The 26,450-nt window shown below is 37.8% G+C and overlaps 1 protein-coding gene across 24 annotated transcripts in view; it reads left to right on the forward strand.

The window, feature by feature from the left end:
- Window positions 1-26,450, forward strand: part of ptprfa (protein tyrosine phosphatase receptor type Fa) — a 527,055-nt gene that overhangs the window by 239,735 nt on the left and 260,870 nt on the right. For all 24 annotated transcript variants that reach the window (XM_073952512.1, XM_073952514.1, XM_073952519.1 and 21 more), the window contains 1 exon segment: window positions 14,125-14,296. In XM_073952512.1, coding sequence (XP_073808613.1) covers window positions 14,206-14,296 — 91 coding nt within the window. In that variant the 5' untranslated portion in view covers window positions 14,125-14,205.

A 26,450-nucleotide genomic window follows, 5' to 3' on the forward strand; every position in this document is an offset into this window, starting at 1 on the left:
GCTCCTCCTGCTGGATGACAATTTCATCCTTTCCCCTTTACACCCCCAGAGTCTGCTGGAAGAAGATATCATTGCCTCTCTTTCTTTCTTTCTTTCTTTCGCTCCTTCTCTGTAAACACTGCTGACTTGGACCCACAACATAACCACAACACAAGAAGGATGTTTGCTTATGAAATGCTGTTAGCAAACTGACTGTAATGATCATGGAACTATAGCTCATATTAGTGACTAATGGGCGGTATGGTGGCTCAGTGGTTTACACTTTCACCTCACAGCAAGAAGGTTGCTGGTTCGAGCCCGGCTGGACTAGTTGGCATTTCTCTGTGGAATTTGCATGTTCTCCCCCTGTTGATGTGGGTTTCCTCCGGCTGCTCCGATTTCCCAAACAATGCAAAGACATGCACTATCCGCTTGTTAAGTGGTTTCCGGGCAGTTTCCGAATGCAAGCTGCCATTCAGTTGAGTTGAGAAATCGTTCGTTTATGATCGCGTTTTATTCCTGTCACACATTAAAGTTAATTTTACATAAAGTCAAAGTGTACACAACAATCTCTGGACTTACTGCATAACAAATACCAAAAATTTTACAATTTATAAAAAATTAATCACTTTCTGGCCATCGGATATTAGGCATGGACATATATACTGCCATCGTGATTTTCGAAAGTATTAAATCGATTTGTAAACATTTATTATAACCATTTCATGAGTCTCCCCATTCAGTTGAATAGAGCGCTTGGACCCGGAAGCCGCTCTGCGTGACGTCACACTTAACAATCGGATAGGTGAATTGGATAAAATTAGTCGTAGTGTGTGTGTGTGTGTGTGTGTGTGTGTGTGTGTGTGTGTGTGTGTGTGTGTGTGAATGTGAGAGTGTATGGACTTGCATTGCAAATCAATTAAGTTAACATAATGGTTTTTACGATTTTAGGTTGATTTTAAGTTGATTCAACACAAAACAATTCAGTTTTAACCTAAGTACTGCACTTGATAATTTAAGTTGAATTTACTCAAAAAAACTCTGCAGCAAATAGTTTTACAATTTTAAGTTGAGTCAACTTATTTTTTAAAGTGTATGCTTTATTCTGGTATGTGTGGCTTCAAAACTTGCTGCACAGTTTTTTGTTTTTTTTTTAGTTGATTTAACTTTTAACCCAAGTACTGCACTTGATAATTTAACTTGAGTTAAAAAGTTCTGCAGCGACTTGCTTTACAATTTTAAGCTAATTCAACTTTGAACTTCTAACAGATATATATATATATATATGCCTTATGAAATCAGAATGCTTAATTACCAATGTCTTACTTTAATTGAACTTTATGTGTATGTTTACACAGTTTGTTGTTGAATCTTTTTTTTCTGCCATAAATGCATCCACACACATTTATGAACTTAATAATTCCTCAAAGAGCTGTCTCTTTTCTTAAAAGGAGCATCACACATCAAAGAGATTCTTCAAAAGCTCACACTACAGTGGAACACTTTTGATTCTGGAGCACTGGCTCTGTTCTAAACCCTAGTGAGTCACCTAACTAGACATCAAGGGTGCACTTCTAGGGTTTCCAGCAGATGTTGATTAGAATTATTTAATCTGGATCAAAGGCAGAGTTAAGGCAAAACACATTTGTAAAACAAATACTGAAAAAGCTACAGCAAAAAGAATGGCCAGATTACAAAAAAAAAAAACAGTACTTAGGTTAAAACCACTATGTTACTTAATTGGGGGCGAAGCAGTGGCGCAGTAGGTAGTGCTGTCGCCTCACAGCAAGAAGGTCGCTGGGCCGCTGGTTCGATCCTTGGCTCAGTTGGTGTTTCTGTGTGGAGTTTGCATGTTCTCCCTGCATTCGTGTGGGTTTCCACTGGGTGCTCCGGATTCCCCCCACAGTCCAAAGACATGCGGTACAGGTGAACTGGGTACACTGTAAAAAAAAAACTAATTTTACAGAAAATATCTCTAAATTTTTTACAGTAATTTTTTGTCATTTCAAATTATATTCAAAACTTAGTAAAATGACAAATAATCTCTCTAAATTAACAGTTTGACTTTCATTTTAGGTACTTTATCATTAAAGACAAATTACTGACATTTTTATTTTTTATACAGGGAAGTTACAGTATTATTCATACAGGATTTTTTCTGTTATTTTAAATTATATTCAAAAGTTCGTAAAAAATTACAAACAATATCTGTAAATTAACGGCTTGACTGTTATTTTATGTACTAAATAAGTAATGACAAATTACAGCAATTTGTCTGTTTTATACAATAAAATTGCCTTATTATTTACACTACTTATTACTTTTATTTTTAAGTACATTTAAAATAACGTAAAATTAAAGTAATAAATAGTAATTACTTGCTCTGTAAAAAAAATAAAAAATCATAAAAAAAAGGTCAAATGACTGGCAGCTACGGCTGCCAAACAAAAACCATGAAATTACGGTAAAATTTATTTGTTGAAATAAACTGCAAAAACTAATAAATCTACAGATATTTTCATTAAAATGTTTACAGAAAAACACTGTTATTTTACAGATATTTCCTAGATTATTACGATCAAATCTGTTCAATAAAGTTACACACTAAAGAGCACTCACATACACCTGTTGTGGATTCTGCTGATTGCACACACACACACACACAGTCGGAGGATCATTATAAACTGATTACATGCACTTTAAAAGCAGCATAGACCAATTGCTTAGTTTTGTTATAATGTTACTGTGAACATTATGACGCGTTTCTCTTCTCTTGCCTTGTTTTGTCAATTGTTCACGTGGTTTGCTGACCATTTGTTTGACCATTTGCCTGTTATTTGACCATGACTCTGGATTCCCTGCAAAATGTTACATCTGTTTGCCCCTGTGTTGACTGTTGCTTGCCTTTGGATCTGCACTCATTTGTCAGCGTCCCCTTCCCGTTTCAGTTCCATTTCATTTAAGATTTGGAACTGAATCATTCCATATAACTTAAACCTCTACATGTTTTACATAAACACTATTCAATAAAATGTAACAACTGTAATTTTAAAGTTGTGAGAATTTTAATCAGTTGTATCTCGTTTGCTGTTTTTTCCAAAAATTTTGATCCAAAATAAAACTGTTAAATTACGACCATGAGCATGTCTTGGCATTTTATTGAAGGTGTTTAATCGTAATGATTTAGGGAAAATTCTTTGAAATAACCTTGTTTTCTCTTGAACTTTTAGTGCTGTCACTTTATTGATGGTGTTCGATTGTAATAATCTAGGAAAAGTCTGTAAAATAACAGTGTTTATCTGTAAACACTTTAATGAAAATATTTGTAGATTTATTATTTTTTCCACTTTATTTCAACAAAGACATTTTACCATAATTGTATGGTTTTGTTTGGCAGCCGTAGCCGTAGACTTTGTTTTTACGATTTTTTTTCTTACAGTGTAGGCTGAATTGTTCGTAGTGTATAAGTGTGTGTGTGAGTGTTTGTGGATGTTTTCCAGAGATGGGTTGCAGCTGAAAGGGTAGCTGCGTAAAAATGTGCTGGATAACTTGGCGGTTCATTCCACTGTGGCGACCCTGGATTAATAAAGGGACTAAGCCGACAAGAAAATGAATGAAGGAATGAATGAATGTTACGTAATTGATTTGCATTGAGACGAGATGAAGGGATTGGGTGGAACCCAGCTTTATTTACAATGTTGATCTCAAACAGCTTGCATTTGTTTACATAATATAGAAATAATTCATTTCCACACAGCCCTGAGACGCCAAATCCGCATTATACAAAGCAACACAAGAGTCTTGACAATTGTGCATCAACCTCCATTTTCAGTGCTAAAAATGACATGGATAGATAATAGTGGCACTCTTCGGAACAATATTGACATGATTAAATAAACAGCAGAACAGATGAGCTCTCAGAACTGCTGCCCTCTTGTCTCATTTGCCTGATTTCATTTGGCTTAATTGAATACCCAGCAAGAAATGGGCCCTTTAAACGGCAGTGCTGTTTTGGAAAGCGCACGTGCATCAGCCTGATGGACTTAAGTGTAGCTCTTTATTAATATTCAAAGAGCATTGATTTTCCTAAGTGTATCTCAGATATTACCGCTGCTCTGGCCCGTGTTGAAGGGGTTTTCTGTCAAGGTACAGGAAATGTCGAGCAACCAATTTCTCCTCTGGGATTATAATAGATTATCCATCAATCCAGAGGTAATAAAGCAAGTGCTATCAAACACTCCTGCAAAGAAAAAGCAATGCCATGCTGAGGCTGGAGTTTTGGCATGGACGTGCTGCATTTGTGCTAGAAGAAATCAGCACAACTTTGCCTTCCTGGAAAGCAAATCCTTTGTTACTTAATTGGGGGCGAAGCAGTGGCGCAGTAGGTAGTGCTGTCGCCTCACAGCAAGAAGGTCGCTGGGCTGCTGGTTCGATCCTCGGCTCAGTTGGCGTTTCTGTGTGGAGTTTGCATGTTCTCCCTGCATTCGCGTGGGTTTCCACTGGGTGCTCCGGATTCCCCTCACAGTCCAAAGACATGCGGTACAGGTGAACTGGGTACACTGTAAAAAAAAAACTAATTTTACAGAAAATATCTCTAAATTTTTTACAGTAATTTTTTGTCATTTCAAATTATATTCAAAACTTAGTAAAATTGTAACGAATATGGCAGCTTACCATTCATCCGCCCACCAGAGGGAGCTCTCTCCCGAATATTGACTGGGTACTTCCTCTGTGGTACTTCCTGGTAGCTACCATATATAAGCACACTGCTTATGTGTGTTCATTGCGAAGTATTGCCAGTTTCACTGCCTACTAAGCGGTTTTCCTACTGCTATTTCTGCCATTGTTTTATGACTTTTTTGCCTGCTCTTTTGACTGCTGTTTTTGGATTTTGGACTCTGCCTTGTTTGCCTTTTTGGACTGCCTCTTTGTTTGCTTATCGTTGCCTGGTTCATGATCACGATTCTGCCTATTGTTTGATACTAGTTGTTTGTATAATAAGCCTCCAGCTTTTGGATTCAATCCGCCTCCATGTCTTCACCTACGGCTCCCTCACAAAAATGACAAATAATCTCTTTAAATTAACAGTTTGACTTTCATTTTAGGTATTTTATCATTAAGGACAAATTACTGACATTTTTATTTTTTATACAGGGAAGTTACAGTATTATTCATACAGTATTTTTTTTTTTTGTTATATTAAACTATATTCAAAAGTTCGTAAAAATTACAAACAATATCTGTAAATTAACAGATTGACTGTTATTTTATGTACTATATAAGTAATGACAAATTACAGCAATTTGTCTGTTTTATACAATAAAATCAGCACAATTTTGCCTTCCTGGAAAGCAAATCCTTTGTGTGTGTGTGTGTGTGTGTGTGTGTGTGTGTGTGTGTGTGTGTGTGTGTGTGTGTGTGTGTGTGTGTGTGTTAAAAAGCTTTTATCTGTTGATAAGATCATTATTTAAGATTTTACACTTATTTGCAATAATTTAGCATAGTATTGCTACTAATAAAATGCGCCGGGTATATAATAGGGCCCTTAGAGTTCTATCAAAACTGAAAATGTTCTCATCATTCACTTTCTCCAAGTGAATGTCTTTTTGTCTTTTTTTTTCACAAAAGAAGACATGAAGAAAACTGGATACCTGTAAACATTGACACCCATCGTATGCTAAAGCACTGCAGTGTTTGGGTGTTTGAATGAGGTAATTAGTCTACTTAAATGTGTATATTCCAAAGTATAAAGCTGATTGGTCTGTTCTTGTCACGTGACTCGCGGTTTCAACTGGGTGCGCCTGGGAAATACGAGTATGCGCAATATGCACACCCAATGGGGTATATGCCGAAGCATGCTAATAGGACTTTTAATTTGCCAGTAACCTGGGTTAAGTGCTTCCGGCGAATTGAATGTCAATGCAAAATCCGGTGCGTTTAAAGTCTGTTTTCTTTAAAAATCAGCGATCGCCACTGGCTGAGTGATATCCGATTTAAAGTGGGTCTCAGATTGTATAAGAAGCACAGCATTAAATTACATTTCCCCTGCCATATCTTTATAATATGAGCATTTATTTTTACCCCAGTAAATTCAATGGAGCTTTTGCGTTAGCCTGCCGATTCTGACGGGCGCTTGCGAGTAAACAGCTTTTTGTCTCGTTTTACGCTTGAGCAACTAAATAAATGCTAAAGTTTATTTAACTGAATGTATTTTAATGACATTACAACATCAATGCTGTATAAGTAACCATATAAAATGGAAAAAAGTTCACAATAACAGGTTACCGGAAGTGTATCAGCATGGGAGCAGCACTAGCTTGGCATATACCCTATATGCACGTGCACGCAAAAGACGCAACATGTGAAAGTCTCCATAAGCCTCTACGCTTCTCTTCACATTCAGACGATGAGTATTGTCATGGAATGCCTTCTGTTCTAGTGCTGAACAATTTGCTGGTCGAGTTAAAAGCAGTCGAAAGTTCTGTAAACTAAATTTCTCAGCAACATTTTTGTTTTTACGCTTAATGAAATCAATGAAATGTCTGTATTTCCACTTGAAGAAGCGACCCCTCCTGTCGGCAGCTGTTTCAGCTTCTGTTCTCCAGCAATTTAACTGACGTTGCAGCAGAAAACGTGATTTAAAGAGCCCATATTATGGGTTTTTGAAAGTTCCCCTCCATGTAGTGTGTAACACAGCTCTAAGTGAAGTGAAGTATCCAGCTAAGGCTTAAATCTGTTAGTGTTCAGTGTTTAAAACTGTTGATTCATCTATAAAAGAGTCGACTCATAGTGCTTCAAACGAGTCGCCTTGATACCGAGTCATTAGGTGTTTCGCCATGACGTACGAACGAAACCAAGTTATTCACGTGCACGCGCAAACCCGGGAGATTTCAAACCTGAGGCCCCGCCCTCTGACGCAGAAACCCAGACACACACACACAAACATGCCGGTCGATTGAAGTCACACTGCAGATGGATATTATCGAGTCTCTACCCAAAGATGAAACCTCAGCATTATAACCAAGCAGTTGGAAACTACTGGAAACTTCCGGAAACTACATGCTACAAAGAATACTTCATCGGCGTTTGTTAAAGGAAGGATCAGTAAAGAGTAACTTACTGATGGACGTCAGGATGGGTTTCTTCCTCCATTTCTCAAGTGTAAGTACGTGCGATTAAAGTTGTTGCCTCGTTGACTCTAGCTTGCAAATGTATTTAGTTGTGATTTGTTACTTGTAACCGAGTGTACTGTATCAGGTTAACTGGCTATATTCTCTTATCGCGTGCAAAGTCACGTTAAAAACGCGACGCGTGCTGCTTTGTTAACGGAGCTCCGTGGTAGAGGTCCTGACCAGATTACTGCGGCGCGGGAATAAATTACCGAATAAATCGCGGGAGCGGTCGGTAACGGGTTTAATTTGGGACGGGAGCGGGCTGTCTAGCAATATCGCGGATATTGCTATGCGAATGAGAGAGAGAGAGAAAGTTTTGCCTGTGTGTCTGCTTGGTGCTTGTGTGTGTGTTAGTGCACGCGTGCGTATGAGAGAGAGAGAGAGCTTTGTCTGTGTGTGTGTGCTTGGTGCTGTGTGTGTGTTTATGCCAAGCTGTCTGGACTGTTTAGCTGGTTGATTTTCGGTTTTGTTCTCCCCCGCTATTTAGCGGGATCGGGCGTGGCGGGCAGAAAACGGGGCGGGTCAGGCACCGGGACAACAAATTCTTAATATAAGCGGGAGCGGTCGGGTTCAGGCTAAAACCTGGCGGTGCGGGCGGAAGCGGGAGCATTGTCGTCCGGAGGTGTGTGTGTGTGTTTGTGTGTGTGTCCACGCCTACACTATCGAGCGTGTATGAACTGTGATTACTTTTATATTGCTGATTAGCTGTTGGGCATTTCACTCTCTGACTGAAGGCAGTCGACCAATCGCGACAGACTGTCATCGGTCCAATCAGCGCAGATTAGCTTCGCGCTAAGGAGGGGTTTGGGAACAAATGAATCACTGGACGATTCATGCGGGAGTCGCTGGAATAATTAGGTAAAAATAAATGCAGATTATAAGACAATAAAAGTGTTTTTTGACCTTGCATGCATATTAGACTGTTGTTGGAGACCCTTACAACCAAGATATGACCCTATTTCATGTATAATATGGGCTTTTTAAAAGAAGCTTTTTTTGAAACTATGTTTGTAACGTCAGTAACGCAATTACACTGACTTTAGTAGCTGTAATCAAGTTACACAAATGTAAAGTGTAATTCGTTACATTACTGCATTCCTCAAAAATGTAATTCGATTACAGTAACGCAACTCTGACCATAGTGAAAATGTCTGTCTACTCTTGAGTTTGCCAGGCATGCTTTTGAATCACTGCGTCCCTATACTGCGCTTCCTGTGCAGTCATGTCCTGTCCACATGCGGAGTGATTCCTGAGCGAAATGGCCTGACCTTTGCCCCTTCATTTAAACATGCTTGTCATCATGGCGAGCCTCGCTGGCTGCTTGTATCATTTGTCTTTCAGCAGACGTGAGCAGTCTCTTTAGAAATGCATGCTGCGTTCAGTCCGCGCTTTGTTTTCCCAGCGTGCTCTTCCTGCAGGAATGTTCAGGAGAGACCTGCAGCTCGGGCACGCCGGAGACGCTTGGCTGGAGCAATTGTAGCATCCACTCAAAAGCAGAGACTGTGTTTTCTTTGGACGGTGGGGAGCAGGGCCTGCTGTAATTACAGTGTGTGCTGAAGCAGAGAGACTCGCTGTTTGTGTGTGTGTGCATCTCTAAATGCGCAGTTTAATGCGGTGTTGGTAAGTCTGTCAGCTCAGCGCTTCTGTTCCAGACTCATGATTTCCATAATAAGAGGGAGAAATGGCACGTTTGGAGACAGGGAGATGTTTCCGTCGGCTCAGGCTGCAGGAATGTGGAAATACACCGATCACACGCTAAGACCGTTTGAGGGTTACATTTACATGTAGACATTTAGCAGACGCTTTTGTCTAAAGTGACTTACAATTGAGGAGGCATTCAGTGATTCAACGGGAAGAGCCAATACACTACCTGACAAAAGTCCTGTGGTCTATTCAAGTTTTATGAAGAACAAATAATAAGTTGACTTCTAGTTGATCACTTGGTATCAGAAGTGGCTTATATGAAAGGCAAAGGCCTCTAGATTATGCTTATTCGTCCAAAATAAACTCTGATCATGGCTTGATTATTAGTTATTTAATTAGGACAGTAAGATCTGACTTTGCTTAGACATGAGTCTTGTCACTGAACAGAAATAATGTCCAGTATAGAATATAAAGTCCTGCTGCAGTGGAGACAGAATGAATATTGTGTCTGACTCCATCGTGAGCTTGGAGGACTGCATCCATACATCTCTGACATGACTCAGATTACTTATTAATAAAGTCATCTGGAATGGCAAAGAAAGCGTTCCTGCAGGACTCCCAGAGCTCATCAAGATTCTTTGGATTCATCTTCAAGTTGTGCTTGATAATGTTCATGTCTTGTGAATGGGCTGGCCAATCCTGGAGCAGCTTGACCTTCTTTGCTTTCAGGAGCTTTGATGTGGAGGCTGTAGTATGAGAAGGAGCGCTATCCTGCTGGAGAATTGTCCCTCCTGTGGTTTGTAATGTAATGAGCAGCACAAATGTCTTGATACCTCAGACTGTTGATGTTGCTGTTCACTCTGCAGATCTCTCGCACTGCCCCCTAGTGGTCCAGAGATATAACAAAGTACTTTTTTTTTTTTTTTTGCTTATAACTTCTCAACCATTTGTTCAATTCTTGAATACTCTCAATAGTTTTATATTCAATTATACTCAAACGTAAATACCACTATAATAGTCTTAATTTTCCATCGTAAGTTTTTTCGACATTTAGATTTTTTTGCAAAACCTATTTTAACGTTCTTGTTCTAGTCCGTTTGTCCGATTTTCACCAAAATTAAATCCCATGATCTACAGACCATGCTGACCAAAAGTTTTTGAATTAAAGTTGATTAGACCAACCATTTTTGATTACATTTCTAACTAATTTAACGTAGAAGATGCGAAATTGTACTTGAGGAAATATCTTCGTAATGCATTAACATATTTATACTAAACTTACTTAACATAATAAACCAACCCTAGTGGTTCGGATATATACGAAATGACTTTTTTTTGCTCATAAATTCTCAACCCATTGTTCAAGTCTCATTAAAAAAATTCTCATAAATACTCTCAATAATTTTATATTCAATTATACTGAAACGTAAATACCACCGTCTTAATTAATCAGTCTTTGATGCTGTCATAATGTTGGGTAAAAAATAAATGCCAAATAAATGATTGTTTTGACATAATACACTGAAATATATATACAGTTGAAGTCAGATTTATTAACCCGCTTTTCAAATGTTTTTTCTTTTTTAATTATTTGCCGAATGATGTTTAACGGAGAAAGGAAATTTTCACAGTATATCTGATAATATTTTTTCTTCCAAAGAAAGTCTTATTTGTTTTATTTTGGCTGGAATAGAAGCAGTTTTTAATTTTTTAAAAGCCATATAGCAGGTTAGGGTAATTAGGCAAGTTATTGTAAAACGATGGTTTGTTCTGTAGACTATCAAAAAAGTCGAATGAAAACAAATAAGACTTTTCCAGAAGAAAAAAAAAACTGATTTCGAACTGATTTAACGTAGAAGATACGAAATTTTACTTGAGGAAATTTCTTTGTAATGCATTAACATATTTATATTAAACTTAATAAAGATAATAAACCACACCTAGTGGTTCGGATATATACGAAATGACTATTTTTTTGCTCATAAATTCTCAACCCATTGTTCAAGTCTCATTAAAAAATTCTCATAAATACTCTCAATAATTTTATATTCAATTATACTGAAACGTAAATGTCACCGTCTTAATTAATCCTAATTTTCTGTCGTAAAATTTTTTTTGCAAAACCCATGATTTACAAACCATACTGACAAAAAGATATGGAATTCAAGTTGATAAGATGAACCATTTTGATTAACTTGCAAACAAATTTAACATGCAAGTTGTGAAAATAGACGAGGCAATATCTCCGTAACGCATTGACATATTCACAACCATCGTCTAAGGTTACAGGCATTTTTTTGGCGCACCGCCCCCTAGTGGTCTGATATAACATGGCAAATTTTCTCATAACTTCTTAACCCTTAGTTCAATTCTTAGAAAAGTTCTCAGAAAAAGGTCTCAATAATTTTAAATTTAATAATACTCAAATATAAATACCACCATAATAGTCTTAATTGTATAAATATTTAAACACATTTAATCTTTGTTAAAGTGCCACCATGAAACTGTTTAATTTCTTGTGCCCAAATGGTTTAAATTTACTTGAAATTGCTTGAAATCCTGCGATGAGACTATTGGAGGTTCGCACATTGTGATATCGATGCCGAAACGATATATTGTGCAGTCCTACATCAAAACCTGTGTTTGTCTTTGTCATTACAACTTGACATTACCAAGACAACAAAACTTATCATAAATCTGTCGTATAAATTTAGTCAAATGATGTATTTTACTAAAGAAAAACTAAATATGGCATAAATATCATGCAGCCCTAGTTGAAGCTGTTTTCCGAGCGCCAGCGGCCCCAAACTTTCCTGCTGTGGTGTTGGTGTAATTAGTGCTGGTCTATGGGCGTCTCTCTCTCGGTGCCGTTTTCCATGATTATTTTCTCTGTGGCAGAGGGGGTGTGCTGGATAGCAGATGTCTGCTTTTGTGTGAGCATGATTAATTAGCCCGGGTCCGGCCAATTACATGATGAGCGCTTCTGGTTAATAAATGAATGCATCATCTTAATTGTGAGTGAGATGAGGTGGCTTCATTGGAAAGGCACACGAGAGCCCTTAGCACGCAGGCTATTAGCATACACAAACCCCCTGGACGCTGAACCTGGCACGACATGTGTGTGTGTGTGTCATCCAAAGGCCAGAGGTGTCTGAAATGCTCTCATGGGAGTCATTGTGGCTGGAGCTCATTTACTTCTGTTTAAACGCACTTTATTAAATTAACACGCTGACATCATTTACTGTGGGTGTGATGTCAGTGTTAAAGGAATAGCTCTGCAGGCTACTGTGACAATGACTTGGTGTATAGTGTATGTTTGCATGCTGGTGTAGTAGTCTATGCTGTATGGCAGTCTTTGATGCTGTCATAGTGCTGGATAAAAATTAATTGCCAAATAAATGTTTGTTTTGACATCATACACTGAAATATATATATATATATATATACTGTTGAAGTCAGATTTATTAACCCGCTTTTCAAATGTTTTTTTTCTTTTTTAATTATTTGCCAAATTATGTTTAACGGAGAAAGGAAATTTTCACAGTATATCTGATAATATTTTTTCTTCCGAAGAAAGTCTTATTTGTTTTATTTTGGCTGGAGTAGAAGCTGTTTTTAATTTTTTAAAAGCCATATGGCAGTTACGGCTAATTTAGCAAGTTATTGTATAACGATGGTTTGTTCTGTAGACTATCGAAAAAAATTCGCTTAAAGGGGCTAATAATTTTGACCTTAAAATGTTTTAAAATGTTCAAAATGGTGTTTAAAAAAATTAAAAAGTGCTTTTATTTTAGTCGAATTAAAACAAATAAGAATTTTTCTAGAAGAATAAAAAAAATCAGACATACTGTGAAAAATTCCTTGTTCTGTTAAACATCATTCAGAAACTAATAAAAAAAATAAAAAAATAAAAATTCAAAGGGGGGCTAATAATTCTGACTTCAACTGTATATGTAAATACACATATGCATGCATTTATTCGGGAAATGGTGGCTCTTAATGGCGGGGGAAAAAATGTAACCCACTAGCATGAGTAATTTTTATTAACTGGTGTAGGGCAAAATAAAAATGATTAAACATCTGAATGTATGTTCATGTTTAAATAAACAGAGCAAAGTTATAGGGAAATACATCATTTTACAACAAGTTCCCTTTTTAACAGTCATTATGCATTTACTTTGACTATAATTTAATAAAATGGTTCAATTGATATTATTATTATTATTATTATTATTATTATCATCATCATCGTCATTAGAATTAAATATTAAAGTAGAATATACAATTTTAAATAAATCAATTTGATCTTTGAATGACAGAATTGTTTATATCCTATAGTTATATAATTAAGATATAAGTTATAATGAAGATATAAGTTAATATCGTCAACTCCACCGTAAAAAATTATATGATCAGTTAGTCCTGAGAGCATATGTTTTTAGGTCATTGTTACTCATTAAACTAAGTTAATCATGTTCTAACTTAATTTTATAAGTTATGCAAGCGGTTTTAAGTAAGTTTAACTTAATATTGGTTCAATGGACTCATAAGTAGGCCCACACGGAATCTACGTGCGCAGAATTCCGCAGATTTTCCGCAGATTTCGGCCGATTTTTAGAACATCAATAATTCTGTTTATTTACTTGAGTAAATGTTTAAATCTGAATTTATTCAGTTTTTATTCAGTAATTTATTACTTTTTATTTCATATATTAAGGTTTTAGTTATGATACTCGCTGCATACTCCCAAAATAGTTCCGCAGAAATCCGCAGATTTTTACCAAAATTCTCCGCAGAAATAGCAAAAAATGTCCTCAGATCCCGTCTGGCCCTACTCATGAGGTTAATTTGATTCAGCTTAAAAATTTAAGGTAAGCAGGATTTTTTTTTTACAGTGCGTGCAATTTTTAAGTTGTGTGGGGAAAAAGTAATCAAGTTATAAGCCATATCACCCAGCCCTAGTGTCATTGCTCATACTGAACTCTCAAATATTAATTTTTCAATCGACATATTTCTTCTTCTGTGTCTCAAGATTTTTGGTAAATAATTATATTTTTGACTTCAAATGAAATACTTTTGCTCTTAGAGTTCTAATAATGATGCAATGTACTGTGATGATGTAATGTTTGAAGATTTAAAGATTGCATACACTGCCATGACGCTTTCTGGTGTCATTCTCTAATTAGTGGAATGATCATGCGGAGTGTGACGCAATCTTGGCATGCTAATAATGAGGTCATGTTTTGGAATGCGGTGATGTCACGCTTTGAGGATTTGAATTGCTTTCACGGGCAGTGTTTGATATCACTTTTCTTTGTGTTTCCGACAGGTCTCACTAAATGGTAGCGTGAGTGTGTAGTCATCCAGCAGGAGTTTCGGGAACCCCTGCGGTGAGTGCCATCTTCAAATCATGGTGCCACAAACCCGACAGGGCTCCGCTCGCCACGGTGCCACGTCCCTACTGCTGCTGCTCTGCCTGGCGGTGCCAATCCACGCAGACAGTGAGTATCCCGCATTAATTAAAATACATACAGCTATTTTCTGTGGGTGTTATCGAGAGTCTAAGCAACTGTGCGTCTATGATCTTAAAAACGACGAGCGTAGGATTACAAATATCCTGCTGTTTACAGAAGGTGTCAGTCATTTTGCAGCACAGTCTCTAAGAAACAAATAGAAATCTAGTGTTATTTTCTTTTAAACACATTTGTGACCCTGGGCTACAAATCATATGTTGTATGGGAATATTTTTTGGCAATAGTCAGAAATATGGTGCCGCTTAACCGAGGGGTGTCTAAACTTGCTCCTGAAGGGCGAGTGTACTGGAGAGTTTAGCTCCAACCCTAATCAAACACACCTGAACTAGCCAATCAAGCTCTTACTTGATATCCTAGAACAGTGGTGGGCAAATTTTTAGACCCGAGGGCCACATCAGGTTTTGCAAACCAAGTGAAGGGCCACATGTCAAATTCTTTAAAAAATAACTTTTATTTATAGTGGCAGTATGCATGGAAGATGAAATATCGGACAGAAACATGTCACATTAACACAAAACAGATTTTTTTTTAATATTATTAAGTCAAATTTACAAGTGAAATTAATTTGCACTGCTATTTATATTTACATAAGCATCATAAAATAATAAAATAATCCCTTATAAATATAATAATAATAATAATAATAATAATAATAATAATAATAATAATAATAATAATAATGTAATAATTGTTATAGTGGAGAATAGAAATAATATTGTCTGATAGAAAAAAATCTTATATTAACAAAGTGTCACAATAACCAGCGATCGTACTCCATTGATCACTGGATCTCTCTCACAACAAATATGGACTACACTTCCGCCTTTGATGGACTACATATTCATACAAGCACTCCAGTCACACTCACACATGCTTACTCATCTAGACTGATTACATTCGTACCACCTGAGGATTGTCAGAGACTCATTGCATTCACCATTTAAGCCACACACTTACCCTTTCAGTTTGCCAAGTCTTGTTTTTCTGTTGATGACTTTATAACGCGTTTTCCTTGTCTTGTTTTCCCGTGTTTTTACCTTAGCCTAGATTATCCTTGCACCCTTGTTTGCCACCTACCTTCTGACCTCTTGCCTGTTTACTGACTACGATTCTGGACTGCCTGTACATACCCGTTTGCACCCGTATTGACCATTGCTTGCCTGACTACGATTAAACCTGCATTTGGATCTTACCTCAGTTGTGTGTGGCACCCCTCGTGGTTACACATAGTCACTATTCAGTCAAATTTACAACAACCTAATAAGCAAAGCTTTTAGAATATACAGGTCAATCATCATAAAACTTGATGAAACCACACATCTTTGATCAAATTACTTTTTAAAGTGGATGTATGCATGGAAAATATATTCTATGAAAAAAATTAACACATTTAACCAGCAATTATTGTATAATTTAAGTCAAATGTACAACAATCTCATTTGAGCTTTTATAAATAAGCTCATATCAATCATAAAACTATGAGATAAAACGGAAGAAGAATCTTAGTCTTTGTTATTCCAAGTCATGTTATTATGAGTGTGTTAATGTGAACAATGAGCCTGGTCCCCTCTCTTTGCAGGGGTGTCAAAGTCTAGAGTCTGCTATGGCAAAAACGCGAGGTGCCGCATGCGGTTAAAACGATAGGTGCGCAAGACGCATAAGCAGCGCTCAAAACCCTCGCGGACGTTAGTGAACCATTCAAAAGACGCACCTCTAAATGCATAAAGCGCATTAGGTGTGATCAGCCTGACACATTTTTTCCGTCATTAACGGTCGAGTGCATTTTAATATCCGAGAGTGTGTTCTGAGTCTACTGGTTGCGCTAACTGTACCGCATGCAATACTGCCATCATATGGTGTTCACATGTAATTGCATAATTAATTTACTAATTCTGAACCAAAGTTCAGTTGGCCGCATATGGCCCGTGGGCCGTAGTTTGCCCACCTCTGTCCTAGAATCTTCTAGACAGGTGTGTTGACGCAAGTTGGAGTTAACTCAGCAGGACACCGGCCCTTCAAGACACCCTTGATTTAACTTCAAGGGGTGTTTATAAGACGGTCATATAACCTTTATAATCATGATATGACTCGAATGTGAATGAGATTTAATGCATGCTTATGACAACTGTTATTAAGTGTCATTTGCTCAGTTATGTCATTTTAAATGCAACTATGACATTGTTTGTTGGGACAACTTGACATAAACACATACATCACAACTAGTCTTCATCTTTGTCATGACAACTTGAAATTACCAAGACAACATAACTCGTCATAAATCTGTCATAAACATAATTGTCATAATTGCGGCATTATAATGGTCAATATAATTTTTTTTCCTGATTACATTTTTAGTTTAAGAAACTTTATTTCTTGTTAAAATGTCTTATTAAAAGTGTGTCATTATTATTTAATTGAGAGTCATTATTATTTAATGACATTTTAATGATGAATTTAGCTTGTACCTCTCTAGTTGAGGTAATATATATATATATATATATATATATATATATATATATATATATATATATATATATATATATATATATATATTATTGATGTTGTTTTTAAATTTATTACATATTTATAATGGCTTTATGTCAATCATGTTTATGACATGATATCCCCGCTAAGGGGTTGTCTACCCAAGCTCATTCTGGAAACGTACCCCCGCGGACGTTTCTCAAGACCGCGATTTATGTGGCCAGAGGTACGTACAGATGCGTTTAGTTTTTTTCAATTGAACGATGCGGGGCGGTGTGGCGCCGCTCCGCTCCTCCTCTTCGCGCTCGCCGGCCAACGACTCGCCTCCGAGTGGAGGGCTTTCCCGATGCAAACAGTTTGTCCGCTTAGCTCACAGTGTTACGACGGCGAAGCGGAGGCCCCAGAGGAGGAGGAGGAGCCGGCAGCGGGGACGACAACCGGGATCGAGTCCGGGGAACAGCGATTCCGGAAATCAGGTAAGACGAAAAACAGAATCCTAAAAATAAGTGCGAGAACGCAGCGGGATCCGAAAACGCGGTCGAAATCGAAGACAAGGGCTTTTGCTTTTTTTTTCTGGACGGCTTTTGCAAACCGTCGCTTGGGTTTAGGGAAGGAAGAGGAGGAGGAGGAAGAGGAGGGTGGCCGAGTCGGCGGCTTTTCGCGCGGGAACGGCACGGGCGCGAATGGCGCGCACTCCCGAGAGGCGCCCGAGACACGAAAAAGCACGCACAGCGGCCTCTCGCAGATCCGCGAAAACAAAAACCGCTCGAATACGTACCTCCCGGGACGTATCTCGCGGTCCGCAGAAACGTCCGCGGGGCTACGTTTCAACAATGAGCCCGGGTTGCAAATTGTGGTATGATTTAGACAGCTAAAACATTCAGATTATGCATCAATGTCAATGTCCAAAAAGGGACACTTGTTATTGGTTTTGTGGTCCAGGGTCACATTCTGGTGTTCTGGTGTGTGCTACAAACAAAATATGGCAAAACAAGGTGAGGAAATAATGGATTTGAGGAAGAGGGTGGATGCAATCACCATCATGTTGTCTGTGTAATAACATACGAGGGAGGATCTCTCAGTTTCACATCGATCTTGTTTGTCTCGAGGGAGCCATGCAGGCCTTAATGAACACGACATGCTTCACGTCACATTTATCTGCCTTTTAAAGGGCAAATTAATAAGTACAAAGATATGAGACCTGCTGCTTGATTTTTTTTTTTTTTTTTTTACTGAGGAAATTGTTGCTGTCATTACTGACGTATTTGCTCCTGGAGTCTCTGGGGGAAGATTTCAGCAAAGCATTTTGTTTTTTTGCAAAATCAAATAGCCGTGTTTGCTCCAGCCTTACTTCAGAATTGATACCAGTGTGTTTGTGCAGTACGAGAATCTCAGGCCTTACGTCATGTAGTCCCTGAACCCTGAGGCCAATAAAAACAATAAGAACACCAAAGTCTGCTCACTTATTACCAGTGCTGATCTTTATGGTGGCAGTAATACCAGCAGCATTAATCATTTACCCACCGCTACCATTTCTAAACTAGGACTCACCTTAAAGGCAATTATAGCTGTGCGTCTTAAGAAAAATATTTACCGTTCTTCTGGAAGGTTGATCTGGTTAATGATGCAGCGTTTGTTTTTCCAGCAAGGTTTAACTGCGCACGCTGCATGTTGCTCTTGAATTGATAATAGTCGAATAAACTGTGATAGTTTGGCCCTAAAAATTTTTTTAATAAGATACATTTTATATTTAAATTAATTTTATTAATTGTCAGTAAAAACATTTAGTAATGCAAATGATTTCTGTTTCAAATAAATACTTTCACGGTGGGTCAGTGGTTAGTACTGTTTCCTCATAGCAAGAAGGTCGCTGGATCAAGTCCCTGCTGGACCAGTTGGCATTTCTGTATGGAGTTTGCACAACCCAAGCTCATACTGAAAACGTAGTTTCACGGATGTTTTAGGAGAGCGCAATTTACGTAACCGGAGGTACAAATGGCTTCATTTAATTTTTTTTTAAGCGAACCCTACGGGGCGATGTGACGCCGTTCCTCTTCGTGCTCACCGACTGGTCGCTTACATCCACGTGGAGGGCTTTCCCGCCACAACCAGTTTGTCCAGTTAGCTCGTCATGTACGTCGGCTGAGCTGAGACGTGGAGAGGAGCTGACCGCAATGACCGCGTTCGAGTCCGGGGAAGAGCCATTCCAGAAATCAGGTTAGACAAAAACAGAATCCAAAAAATAAAGTGAACGAGTTCATAACAGGGGAATAACGTGGTGAAATCCAAATAACTTGGTCAAAATCAGACCAGGGCTTTTCTTTTTCTGGACGGCTTTTGTAAATCGTTACTTGGGTTTAGGGAAGCAAGCGGGCGGGCGGGTCAATCGTTAAAACCGATTGGGTTCGGGGAGGGGGAGGAGGGTGGGTCGGCCGATTGCCCGCGAGAACAGCGTGAGACGTTCGAGATGCCAAAAAGCGCACACAGCAAAAACAAAAACTGCACAAATACGCACCTCCCGGGACGTATTTCGCGTTCTCCAGAAATGTCCACGGGACTACGTTTTCAGAATAAGCCTGGGTTGAGTTTGCATGTTCTCCCCGTGTTGGCGTCGGTTTCCTCCAGGTGCTCCGGTTTCCCCACAAGTCGTAAGACATGCGGTACAGGTGAATTGAATGAACTAAATTGGCCGCAGTCTATGAGTGTGTGTAAATGTGAGAAGGTATGGGTGCTTCCTAATACTGGGTTGCAGCTGGAAGGGCATACATATGCTGAAATAGTTGGCAATTCATTCTGCTGTGGCGAGCCCTGATAAATAAAAGACTAAGCCGGACCTTTAAATGAGCATCATTGAAGGCCTGTAGATTGGGAATATGGCAAATTGTCCTGAATTTGCCCTCTGTTCCCCAGTGCTCTTCACACTGACGTATCCCTGCGCGCTCATGCAGGGGTGAGAAAAGCCTTTAGCATGTTTTTTTTCTGCTCAACACACCGGTTTTCTCACTATTTTAATCTCTGTCTCTCCTGGCCTCTTTCTCTTCTCAGTGTGAAGTCCTTCCACCAGCAGCTGCACCAGCTCGCATGATCTGCTCAATAGATTTGTGTTTTCCCCCCACCTCACGCCTTTCCTTTCGAGTCTCTATGCAGACTTGCGTAGGATGTAGTCTTGAAGAAATAAGCGCAGAGGACGAAATCACCATGTTTTATTTATGAGAGCAAATATGCTGCAACTTTTGGCGCGCGCTTTCAGCATGGCAGGACTTACAGAGATGCTTTGTCTTCTGACGGATGCAGAGCTGCTGTTGAGCTCATTTAGAGTCGGCTTGAGATTAAGTTATGATAGATAACTGTAAATGTAAAAAAAACCACCTGTTTTTTCTGTATTTTGTGATTTTTTTAGTGTAATTTTATGTTTTTGTTGTTTATTTGTGCTTTTTGAAATGCATTATGAGACTTTGATCTTTCTTTCAACAACTTTTAACCTTAAAAAATTCACAAAAGTGACTTTTATTGACATTTTTAATAGTTTAAAGTGATATGTTGTATGGAAGTATTTTCCTAACAAAATTAAAATGAAAATTCAAATGCTTAAAAGATCAAATGATAAATCAAATGCTCAAACAACTCTGCAAATGGTGAATCAAATCCTTAAACGACTCTGCAAAAGGTGAATCAAATGCTCAAACTATAAATCAAATCCTTAAACCGACATCGCAAATGGTGAATCAAATGCTCAAACAACTCTGCAAATGGTGAATCAAATGCTCAAACAACTCTGCAAATGGTGAATCAAATGCTCAAACAACTCTGCAAATGGTGAATCAAATTCGTAAACGACTCTGCAAATGGTGAATCAAATGCTCAAACAACTCTGCAAATGGTGAATCAAATCCGTAAACGACTCTGCAAATGGTGAATCAAATGCTCAAACAACTCTGCAAATGGTAAATCAAATGCTCAAACAACTCTGCAAATGGTGAATCAAATCCATAAACGACTCTGCAAATGGTGAATCAAATGCTCAAACAACTCTGCAAATGGTGAATCAAATCCGTAAACGACTCTGCAAATGGTGAATCAAATGCTCAAACAACTCTGCAAATGGTGAATCAAATCCGTAAACGACTCTACAAATGGTGAATCAAATGCTCAAACTATAAATCAAATCCTTAAACCGACATCGCACATGGTGAATCAAATGCTCAAACAACTCTGCAAATGGTGAATCAAATCCGTAAACGACTCTGCAAATGGTGAATCAAATGCTCAAACAACTCTGCAAATGGTGAATCAAATCCGTAAATGACTCTGCAAATGGTGAATCAAATGCTCAAACAACTCTGCAAATGGTGAATCAAATCCGTAAATGACTCTGCAAATGGTGAATCAAATGCTCAAACTGACATCGCAAATGATAAATCAAATGCAAATGAGGTGTCAATCAACCAGCATAGGCGGAGCTTTAAAGCGGAAGAGTTTGTTGACAACTACCGGTAGCGCTACAACTTTTTCAAGGCGTTCAGATTTGCGTGCACTATTCCAAGTCATATCCGTATAAACTCGTGAAATGTTGGCTGGCTTGGTGTTGTATATTATGCTGCAAAAAACCTTGTAATAAACCTCCAATACATCTTCTGTTATTTTACACACTTATTTCTCTCTATATTATTATTTATTCTTCTGGATTTTACATTAAACTATTAAAATGTCAATAAAAGTCACTTTGTTAAACTGCAGAGTTGCATTTTCTTCCTTAAAAGTGGACAGAGCAGAGATCAAGCTCCCATAATGCAATAAATAAACAGAAAACACTTGTAAATCACAACATTTGTAAATTAATTAACAGATTTTTTTTTACATTGTATGTTTACACCTGGACGCTTCATGCGTTTTCCAACACAGGCTCATTGTGGATATGTACCCCATATATATTTCTGGAGATTGCGAATTATACATCCAGAGCTATGTATGGCTGCGTTTCATCTTTAAAACGAACGCTACAGGATGGTATGACGCCGCTGCCAGTTTCTGTTTCTTTTTGCTCTACCAGCTAAACCAGGGGTCACCAATCTCGGTCCTGGAGGGCCGGTGTCCCTGCAGGGTTTAGCTCCAGCTTGCCTCAACACACCTGCCTGGATGTTTCAAGTATACCTAGTGGGACCTTGATTAGCTTGTTCAGGTGTGTTTGATTAGGGTTGGAAGTAAAATCTTCAGGACACCGGCCCTTCAGGAACAAGTTTGGTGACCACTGAGCTAAACGATTACCTCCATGTATACGGTTTTCCCACTGTTACCAGTTTGCCCAGTAGCTCGTACATTGGTGACTTGGGATGCAGAATGGAATTGACCGTGATGACGGGGTTTGAGTCTATTGCAGAAAGCAGGAAAAACAAAAGACAAACAATAAAATAAACAAGTAAATAAGAAGATCAGTCTGTCAGTCGACAGCGCCCTCTGGTGGATTGCGCAAAAAAACAGGCACGAATGACATTGCTAGAGAAATTTAAGATCTGAAAATACGGCCTCAGGAGGATTCAGGAAACCAAAAACTGCAAAGAAAAGTACCTCCTGGGATGTATTTCCAGCACTCCAGAAATGTATACAGGGGTACATATCAATAATGAGCCTGGGTTGGCATTTTCTCTGAACGAACAGCTGATTTGTGAAAACAGTTCTATTTACATGAGTCCAGATAAATGTGTTTCTGCTAAACATTAAAATCAGATCTTCAAATACTGTGCTACATGCAAATTTAGAGAGGTTACATAGACTTATAAAGTGTCAGATACACCACATTTTAGTTCATTATTATTATTATTATTATTATTATTATTATTATTATTATTATTACCTAAATATATACTACATATTTTATTCAGTATACATCTGATTTTATATGTAGGCTATAGGAAGCTTTGTACTTCACTTGTGTACCAGTAAAAACAGATTTAAATCTTTAAATACTGTGCTATATGCTTATTTAATGAGGTGACAGTACATAGTCTAAAGTATTAGATAAGCCACAATATATTGAAATATTATTATTATTTTATTATTATTTATTTATTTATTTTTTACAAAAATGTATGCTACATATATACAAATGATTTTATAGGTAGACTACTGTACGATTTGTACTTCACTTTATTAAATATTAAAGAAAACAAACTTAATACATTAATTTTGGCTTAAAGGGATAGTTTACCCAAAAATGATCAATCAATTACTCACTATTGAATTGTTTAAAACCAGTTTGAGGTTCTTGTTTTTTTTTTCTGTACACAAAATAGGAACTTTAGAAGAAAGTTGTAAACTTGTAACCATTGACTGCTGTTGTATTTGTTTTTCTTATTGTGAATGTCAATGGTTACAGGTTTCCAGCTTCAAAAAAATCACTTAGGTTCAACAGAAAAATTAAAGTAATAAAGGTTTGGAACCACTTGAAGGAGAGTAAATAGTGAGTAAAATTCATTTTAGAGTAAACTAACCCTAAGACATTAAGAAAATGGAAGATTTAAATAGCTATAGAGTGTTTAAGCTTTTGAGGTTTGAAGCTCATGCAGTCTTTCACAAAAAAAGCATGGTGTTATTCTTTAGTGTCCAGGTTGTTTTTGGGGTGGTTGATTAGAAATCTTTCCCAGAGCTGGAAGGACATCTGCTGCGTAAAAATATGCTGGATAAGTTGGCGGTTCATTCCGCTGTGGTGACCCCGGATTAATAAAGGGACTAAGCCGAAAAGAAAATGAATGAAGAAATCATTAGAAATAATTCATTCATTAATTTTCCTTTGGCTTAGTCCCTTATTTATCAGGGGTCGCCACAGCGGAATGAACCACCAACTATTCAGACATGTTTTATGCAGCGGATGCCCTTCCAGCCACAACCCAGTACGGGGAAACCCCCATACACTCTCAATTACACACGCACACACTTACACACTAGGGCCAATTTAAATAATACAATTTAGCTATAGCGCATGTGTTTGGAGGGAAACCGGAGGACCTGGAGAGAGAGAGTAAAAACTAAAAGATAAAAATAGCTAAATAGTTTTCAGATGATTCTTTTCCATCTTCTTCCATGGTGTGCTTTATTTCTGACCGGGCGCAAACCAAGAAGTGCTCGCATGCATCTTGACTACGCATTGAGCAGGACACTCAACCCCAGGTTACTCCATAGGGACTGAACTCGATACAAGCGAACAATAAGTCACTTTGTATAAAAGCATCCTTCAGATAAGTAATTAGGAGACCCGGCACCTGAGTCGGACCTGACCCGAGACTCAAAACACCAACACTGAGAGCTGAACCGGCCAAAGACTCAGGCATTAGCAGCACAGGTTCAAACAAGATTGATTATTCAAATCAGTGAGATTCAATTAGGAAGAGCTTTGTCTGAGTGAACGCATTAGTGGCGCTCCAGTGCTAGAGGGGTTAAAAAGGTCTGTGTAACAAGATTTCACTAAATCTATTTAGATTCAAGCTGTGTGTGTCTGAAGAGAGCGCAGGGGTTAGACAACAGCCCATTTTTAACTGTCTTGCTTGTACTGGTGTCCGGTTTAATCGACGCAGATGTGACTGGATTTTCTGGATGAATTGTGATAGGTCTCCTATCAGCAATCCCTCTTCCATCTGTCGCCTCACACACTTTTAAGGGTCAGAACTGCAGCGTATGAAGTCAGATATTGTGATGTGCACTCACAGAAATAAAGGTACAGGAGCTGTCTCTGGGGCAGTACCTTTTCAAAAGGTACATATGTGTACCTCAAGGTACTTTTAGGTACTGATACGCACATTTCAGGTACCATTGTGGGCTCTTTGGGTACAAATATGTATCTTTTGAAAAGGCACTGCCCCAGAGACAGCTCCTGTACCTTTATTTCTGAGAGTGTGACGTGAGAATGAAGAAGCATTGTAACACTATTGCCTTATTCAGTCACTAACTCTCATTTTTGCTGTTGCATATTTACTCTTTGTTTTGGTTTTATATACAGTCAAGCCTGAAATTATTCATACCACTGACAGATTCTGACTTAAAGTTACTTTTATTCAGCCACCCAATTTTTATTGCTGACCTAAATGACACAGGCTTCTCCCAAAAGATAAGACGATGCATGAGAGGAATCGTTGTGAAAAAAGACAAATGTTTCTCAGCTTTGATTTACATTTGAAGAAAAAGTGTCACTCAGAATTTGACAGGGGTATGAATAAAATTAGGCTTGACTGTAGTTTTTATAAACTTGTATAGTATTTGCTTGAAAATGTTTAATTTAATGATGTAACCACAAGGTAAAAATGTTTAGTATTCATGTTTAAAATGTAAATATTATTTTTCCTGCTGAAAAATCCAGCTTAAACCGGCCTATGATGATTGGCTGGTTTTAACTGGTCAATCAGGCTGGTTTTAGAGGGGTTTTGGCCACTTCCAGGCTGGTTTCCAGCCATTTCCAGCCTGGTCTTAAGCTGGTCAGGTTGGAAAGTGACCTGCTAAAATCATCTAAGACCAGCTTGACCATCCTGGTTTAAGCTGGACATAGCTGGTTTTGGCTGCGCTCCTAGCCTGGCTAGGCTGGTCAAGCTGGTTTTAGCTGGTCATCTCTCAGCCTGACCAGCTAAAACCAGGCTGGAAATGGCTGGAAACCAGCCTTGAAGTGGCCCAAAACCCCTCTAAAACCAGCCTGGTTGACCAGCTAAAGCCAGCCAACCAGCCAAGGCTGGTTTAAGCTGGATTTTTCAGCTGGTTAATAGATGTTTTTAATTAAATGTTTCAGTTTTGCTGAGACAGTATTATTTCGTTTGTTTACATTTATCATTAATTATTGATTGTATGCCTTACATTGCATTGAAAAAATGAACAAAATTGAATTAAGCTAAGTAATGTGTATTGTTTTAATAAATTGCATTAATGCATTTGAACATAGAAAATTAAGAGCTGACTAGGAAATGTTCAATTTATCTTGATTTACAGTTTAGAGATAAATACATAGTTTTGTGCTGTTCTGCAGTACTAATGACATTCCTCTGAATAAAAATAATCTCTTAAAAGGACATCTGGTCAAAATAAAGATTAAAAGTGCCTTTTTTTCAGACATTTTTCATTAGAAAAATCGTTTTTAAATTATGTATTACTTAAATGATAAACTATTATTGATTTGTGGGAAAATCTTGATTTTTAGTCAACTATTTTGTTTAGCAATGAATGTAGTTCTCAAAACTCAAAATTGACTGAAAGTTAATTCTACTCATTTGAAAAGAGTTTTGAACTCAGTGTTAAAGGTAATGAGTTAATTAAATACCTTGGTACTTTAAATTCAATGGAGTAAGTTCACAGTACTAATATAGATTAGTTTTTTAATCGCAAATAGTCTGTAGCAATCGGTTTCCTCAAACGGTTTGAGTCAAGAGTAATAAAAGCATTAATGACTGGAGTAATAATTTCATTTGAAACTACATACAACAAGAAAGCAGTTATTTAAAATTTTAATAAATATTTAACAATTTACCATTTTTTACAATTATTTAAAGCCTTGATGAACAGAATAATTTTCTTTAAAAAAACTGATCACAAACTTTTGATGGATGACTATATATATATATTAGGGCAGCACAATATATCACTTTAGCATCGATATCGCAATTTG

Source organism: Danio rerio, chromosome 6 (assembly GCF_049306965.1).
Source record: "Danio rerio strain Tuebingen ecotype United States chromosome 6, GRCz12tu, whole genome shotgun sequence".
Taxonomy (NCBI): domain Eukaryota; kingdom Metazoa; phylum Chordata; class Actinopteri; order Cypriniformes; family Danionidae; genus Danio; species Danio rerio.